Source organism: Anneissia japonica, unplaced genomic scaffold, assembly GCF_011630105.1.
Source record: "Anneissia japonica isolate Jap-2015-1 unplaced genomic scaffold, ASM1163010v1 scaffold288289_len232728_cov185, whole genome shotgun sequence".
NCBI lineage: Eukaryota > Metazoa > Echinodermata > Crinoidea > Comatulida > Comatulidae > Anneissia > Anneissia japonica.
In genome coordinates, this window is record NW_022716753.1 from 110741 (window position 1) to 117616 (window position 6876).

Sequence of the window (6876 nt, forward strand, 5' to 3'; positions counted from 1 at the left end):
ATGAATCCAAAATCTGAGTATTTTTCAGTTTTACGCTGACTTAGCTTTATAGTCGAACCAGTCAATCTTTAGACAAAATTATAATGAACACAGAAGTAATTTTAACACAAATATTTTATGGAATCCGTTCCTGAAATATACAAATAATAACATACCAAAAGCCCGAAAAAATCTAATGAGGGAAACATTAAAGATATTTAATGGGTTAAAATCAAACGTTTTATTGCACAACTGCTCTGCTGGAAGCATATAAATGCATGTCGTTGCCAAGTAGTTGCTAACGAAAAAATGTGAATTATAGGGTAATACGCCCGCGCGCGATCCAAAAGCAGGGAACACATAGGTTTGTCGAGTCAAAGGGATCTGTTGCCGAGTGATCTCCTTCTCAATAATACCTCCATGGTTATATTAATATGTTATAAATAATTTATAATTCTCATCAGCTGTATTGTATTTGACTGGGGGTGGTACACAGACTTTACTACATTAACAATGTTTGCTTTTGAGGGTTTTGTTCTCCTTAATCTTCAAGGTTATTATTTTGTTAAAATGATAGAATACATGAAATGAAATCAGTAATTTTATTAAAATATTTCTGTTTTGCTTTTGTATTAATAGGATTGATGCATTGTGTGCTTTTAAGGTGCTTTCTGAAGCAGCAAAGGCTAATCTAACAGTGTTGAGGGCGCTACAGAATCTTGCAAAAGGTATCGTTCCTCCAAAGACACCAGTAGGAGGTACTCCGATCAAAGAAGACGAGAAAGATTATTCTTTTAGTGACATTTACGAAGATGAACATGATTCGGCATCTAGTCTGACAAGTACAAAGTCAAGCTTCAGTGACTTAGAAACCAGTGAACTCAAATTTGATCTTTCACCAAAGCATGGGTCAAAGGACAAGCCAGAGAAAAAGAAAACAAGCCTTGATGATTACAGCAGTCAGTCACTAAGAAAATTAGTGAACATATCCATGACAGCTATGATTGACACTCCACAGGACAAGCACGCCGACTCACTGACAGACCGCAGTAGTTTCTTCAACAAAGATTCCAGAATGCTGAGTACTCCAGCTACTCTTCTGAACATAAGTAGTCGGGAAAATTTGGACTCGGCCGGGGAGTTGTCTGGGTACGGCATTAATCAGGACAGGTCACCAAGCATTGATAGCGATTTACTGCCTGGAGATGATAGTCAGGTTTACCCGAACCAGGTGGATGTAACCAAGGGGCCAAAGACAGCCATGAGATTGGCTCAAGGACCAGGCAAGATGAAGAGAGAAGTCAGTTTTGATGCTTCAGCTGACAGAGGCAAAGATGATGCAGTGACTGAACAGGAACAGAAGAGGGGTAGTGAAAGTCTAAAGAAAGCTAGTGGATTGTCAATGACATCTACTAAAACGGGCAGAATGGTTCACCCAGGTTCAGTGCCAATGGCAACATCACTACCAAGCACACCTAAGTTCCCCAGCAGGCAGGTAAGACCATACCTGGACTTCATTGCTTTAATACATTTTATTTCTTTATATTTAAATTTAAATCTTGATGCTGAGATAAAATTGATTCTCAAGAATCTTGTAATTAGCAAGTTTGATAAACATAAGCTAATTCTGCCTAATATTATTTCTTGAAAAGATGTTGTTGGCCAAACTTTACCTGTTTACTTTTTGTGTATTAATTTTATTTATGTTTTTAATATTATTCATTATTTATCATTGTTGTTTTGATGTTTTGTTATGAAAAATATGAATATTACAAATCATAATACTCTTTAAGTTTCTGCATAGTCAAATAACAATGATAAGTGTTTGCATTGCACCACATACACTACATAGTTCTTAAAAGAACTGTTGTTTTTATTTTTACATCTCCTGATGAATAAAGCAACTCAACTGACACTCTCAATGAAAACAACCCATTTCAGAACAAATCTACTTGATGTACCCCAAACATATATCTTACATATCATGTTTATTTTCTAGCTTCCAAACATGCTGGGTTTGATTGGTTGGCGTTGGCAAGTGGCATTTGCATACACAGAGTTAATGGGATACTTGTGTCTTCATGGAAGTACATCAAATATCAGAAAGGTTGCTCTTATCGGGGATAATAAACAAGATTCCCTATCCTATAGGAAAAGGAATGAATCATTGGGTGTTCCGAGTGCAGGGCTACTGGACCTTGTTAACTTCAAAATGAGTTCAAACGCAGATGATAATGACCAAGGTAATCTATGCATACTGTTAAACCTCAGGTCCAATGCACCATTATCAAACATAACACACCTCTACTACACCCATTAGGACATGCCGACTAAATTAAGTCTAGTGCCAAACAACTAAACATTCATCAAAACTAATAGTGATGAGGATGGTGGTGATGATAGGGATGGTTAGATGCATATCTAAAGGTCTTGAAATAATAATAATAATAATAATAATAATATATCGTTCTTATATAGCGCTTCATGCCTTTACAAGGCCTCTAAGCGCTTCACATTACTACCCTGGTCATTGGATCAAACACATATGGAACACATTGAACACGAAATTAAATTAGTAAATGAAATTATATTATCATTCCATAATGAGGGGGAGGGGGTTTGATGGGGGTACAAAGGTGAAGTGCAGGGGCTCAATGATTAAGTGAGGTGGGAAAATAGGTGATATGAGGTGATTTTTATCTACTTGAGTCAAATTTTTTTGCTTCAAACATTTTCACTGGGGGCATCTGGGGGGTGTAAGTTTTTTTAAGGGGAATGCGACACTCGTGCCCTCCCCTAGATATGCCACTGGTGATGATATTGGTGATGATGTTAACCATGCTGTCGAGAACAATGACAGGAGCAACTCCAAGCTATATATTCTTTGCTCTAATACTTTACTCATGTTGTAATTGGGATCCTACACTTTCTCCAGAAGCTGTGGAAGATTGGAGTTGGCGTATCCGTTACTGTGCTGTCCAAGGTTTAGTTAAGATCTGCCGTTGCACCCAAGGAGATAAGTCAAATGAAGGAATGCGAACTGTTGCATGGAACACACTCATGAAGTGTCATTCTAGGGAGAAGGATGATAGGGTGCTAGAAGCAATACGTGTAGGTCAGGTGAGTTATGTATAATGTAGGTCAGGCCAGTTCCCTGGATATTCCAAACAGTGAACACAATCTACTTACAAGACAAACATACCCACAAGTCTCATTATGAGGGTTAGGGAGTGGAATTGTTGCCAGGAATTGAACCCAGGACCTTGGGATTTGAAGACAAGCATCATAACCACCAAGTCACCATCACCAACCACCATTAAACTCCACTCTAGTTGTTGCCTTTTGACTATTTAAAATCACTACATTCTTATGAACAACAATTGTGCTCACGTAATCAAAGGAACATGCACTTGTACGAGATACAAGATAGATTTACTTGTCAATGTGCACAACTCGTTTCATAAGGTAAAAATCTGAATGAATTTCAGTCTAGTGCTATATCAAAATTAATCATGGTGTCTTGGAATTGCATTTAAAATTCCAGTATTTTCAAAAGGAGTACATGCAATGTTGTTTTTTTTTTTCTTAGGTAGATGCCCAGATAGAGAAAGAGGCCTTGAAGATTGATGTTACACATTCATTGGACGGACGACTTGCTGCTGGTCTTTCTTCACTCTATCTTCCTCCACTTGCCCCTCCAGTGGCAGTTGCCAAACGGTCACCCCGTCGCAAAGTGGAATTACCAAAGCCAAGCCAACCACTGCAGAAGAGTCCAAATCGACCATCATTGAAGTAAAATTAAAATACATTTGTTCTTTTTAGGAAATCATTTGTAATTTACACCTATAGGCCTCTATTATGGATTTGTCAAAGGATAAACAGAAACAATAATTTGTTATTAGATGGAGGTGGGGTGTAGAATTTTGGTTAAGTGCTCTTTTTACGGTCACTATGTCATAAGTTCAATTTCTACTAAGTAACAATAGACCTTTCCGAAGACCTTAGCAACAATATCCAAGGGGAGGGGCTTAACGGGAAGGTCCTTTACATCACTTCAGAAGAATATACAGATGAATGTGTGGGTGTGTATATCTGTAGTGAGAATTATCTAAAAAGAAACTGAAAGTATATTTAGTGACCAAATACCTGGCAGTCACCAAGTAAATTTACCGTACTTTCGTGAATAAGCGCCCCGTTTGAAGAAGCACCCCTCAAGAATAAGCGCCCACCCTGACGCAAAAATTTCCTTAAGAGCCCCGTTTGAATAAGCGCCCCTTCAATAATATCATAAGATTTTTTTTTTAGCAAGTCAATAATCCAATCAATCCTGGGACTGCGGTTGTTGGCATGATTTTGAGCTGCAGAGTAAAATACCATTCTCCTTAGGTCAATATCAAAATGAGGATATTTTTTGCCGACCCCTGGACAAACAGTATATTTCCAACTTTTCTCTTCTTATATATTTGTGTAGGCCTAGTCCAACTCCTCTTTTTCTTTTCCTGACAATTTGCTGTTATGTTAATATTCACAGCATTCTTATCATGAGCCATGTTCTCTGGAGGATTATCTTTTCCACCACACCACCATTCATAATTTTCTTATATAATAATTTTTCATTCAAAAAGTGCCTCTTGAATTTAATAAGTTCCCATAAGAACCCCTCGATTTTCATCTATTTCCAAGCGCCCCCTCAATTTCCACTGTTTTCATAAGCGCCCCGTTTGAATAAGCGCCCCTCAGAAAGTGCCAAAAATATTGTAAGCGTTCGGGAGCTTATTCGTGCAAGTACGGTACAGTAATTTGTATACAAATAGTCAGTGGTAAAGTCACTAACCTACCATATTTTTCTGTTGAATATCTCTAGGGAAGAGTTGTTGCTGTCTACAGCTTTGCAGGAGAAACAACCTAGTTTCACCACCAGGACAAGTCTAGACTTGAAAAGAATTGTGGAAGATCAGGTAAGGAAATGTACCCAGGATTCCTGACCTCATTTCACCTGTTATGTGTTTACATGATTACCCTTGCAATTTTCCCACTTTGCAAATGTTTTATTCTCCATTGTTCGGGTAAGGAAATGAACTTGGTGAACTATTTGAAAAGATTCAGGGATTGTCACTTGGTCAACTGTCCATGGTAGACGCAGCGCTGCGGCCACTACAGGTCTGCAGGGCCTGACCCAAATCTCTCTGCTTATTTTTAAAATGAGGCCATATGTGGCAAAGACAAGCGAAACCAGTCACTCGTCTCAAAAATTGATTTTTAGTTATTAATACAGCAATAAAGATGAAAATGAGAGCTATAAAATGGTTTAAAAAAATCATTTAAATCCGACATTTCCTTATGAAGTTACAAGCATTTATACATAGAGCTGTTTAAAGAACAATATTTGAGAAATCAGTCTTCAAGGTTTATGATTTTGGGCATTTCTCAGGCAGAAACCATAACCAAATTTTTAAAAATTATTGTTTTACATTGAAAATAGGGAAAATAACAGCATATCATGATGTATCGATATATATATATATAAAGGTTAGTTTAGTCCAATGAAATAGATTTAAAAAATGTTGACATTTCAGCATGTTTTGGCCATTATCTCTGAAACACGATTTGCGATGAGTGATTGGTTTGGCTTGTCTTTGCCACATAGAAATAAATTTATATTACATTAAATTCTTAATTTTTACAGTGGCGAAAAGAGCTTCAGGATATGTTGCAACAAGAAGAGGATGAGAAAGAGAAAGAACTTGAAGAAAGGCAAAACCAAGAGGAAATACATCAGAAACAAGCAGCAGAAAGGAAGATACAAAAGTTTAAGAAATCTTCAAAATCACCTGTTGAATAAATTTTCTATCAACATCTATGGATAATGATGATGATTGTTTTCTTAGCTACTATAGTACTCCCATGCATTTGTGATGGTGTACTGTATCTTGAGATTATTCAAAAAAATGGGTACACTAGCTTGGTTACCAGGTGCATTTCTTTGATGTGATTTTAAATACTTCAGTGAAATCTCAGCAAGTTTTAGTGGAAGGACAAACATCCAAATTCCTCCACCCCCCTCCTCTTTTCATCACCATTGGTCACAACAATACTGTAATACTAATGGTTTGGTATAGTGTTCTTAAACTGGTACAGGGGCAGATCCAGAGAAGATGTTTTTGCAACCTACATTCAACAATGTAAATCTAATAAGTACGCTTTAAAATTAAGTAAAATCATTTTAATTTGATAAAGTGTAAGGCATAATATTATGTGTGTAAAAAGTGCTTTAATTTGAATAGGCCGATAACAATCGCATAAATAAAATAATGGAAATAGAATGCAGCATATTAAAGTGGTCTTAATGCCGTTAATGTTCTCAAAAGCTTGTATATTTAAACAGTATATTTCCTGCGTTGTATTCGCTTTCGATATATTCAGTGGCGGGTCTAGGATTTAGCAATGGGGTGGAGGTGTGGATAATGCGATTTGCGAAGCACCAAGCCTGGGGAGGGGGCTTGGGGCGTGGTTTTGGCAAGGGTACAGATCATTTCGTGAGTCCACACCCACCTTGTTAAATGATTTTTGTCACACACATGCGTCCCCTGGTCAAGGTGAGCTTGACCTAGGGGACGCTAAAGTGTTAACAATAAATTAAACAATAATTGAAATAAAATAGTAATAAGGGGCGGATTCAGAGATGGGGGGAACATTATCCCGGGGGGTCCGGGAGCATGCCCCTAGGAATTTTTGTGTTCTAGACACCCGAAAATAACCTCTGAGGCGCATTGGGCGATTGTTTTTTTCTATTTTTCTATCTTTTACGTTCCAAAAGGAGGGCTGCCCCCCCCCCCAGCTAAATCCGCCCCTGTGGTGTGTATGCATTCACAAGTGGTGCTTATGCTTTGTGAAGGA

The 6876-nt window shown here is 37.7% G+C and overlaps 1 protein-coding gene across 4 annotated transcripts in view; it reads left to right on the forward strand.

Annotated features, from left to right (window-relative positions):
- The window catches only part of LOC117109813 (transmembrane protein 232-like), a 13835-nt gene extending 7707 nt beyond the window's left edge, over window positions 1-6128 (forward strand). For 3 of the 4 annotated variants that reach the window (XM_033252244.1, XM_033252241.1, XM_033252243.1), the window contains 6 exons: window positions 619-1474; window positions 1979-2222; window positions 2915-3099; window positions 3569-3771; window positions 4844-4937; window positions 5666-6128. In XM_033252244.1, coding sequence (XP_033108135.1) covers window positions 619-1474; window positions 1979-2222; window positions 2915-3099; window positions 3569-3771; window positions 4844-4937; window positions 5666-5821 — 1738 coding nt within the window. In that variant the 3' untranslated portion in view covers window positions 5822-6128. The remainder of the gene's footprint in view (window positions 1-618; window positions 1475-1978; window positions 2223-2914; window positions 3100-3568; window positions 3772-4843; window positions 4938-5665) is intronic. The other variant, XM_033252242.1, reaches the window with a different exon arrangement.
- The last annotated feature ends 748 nt before the right edge of the window (window positions 6129-6876 follow it).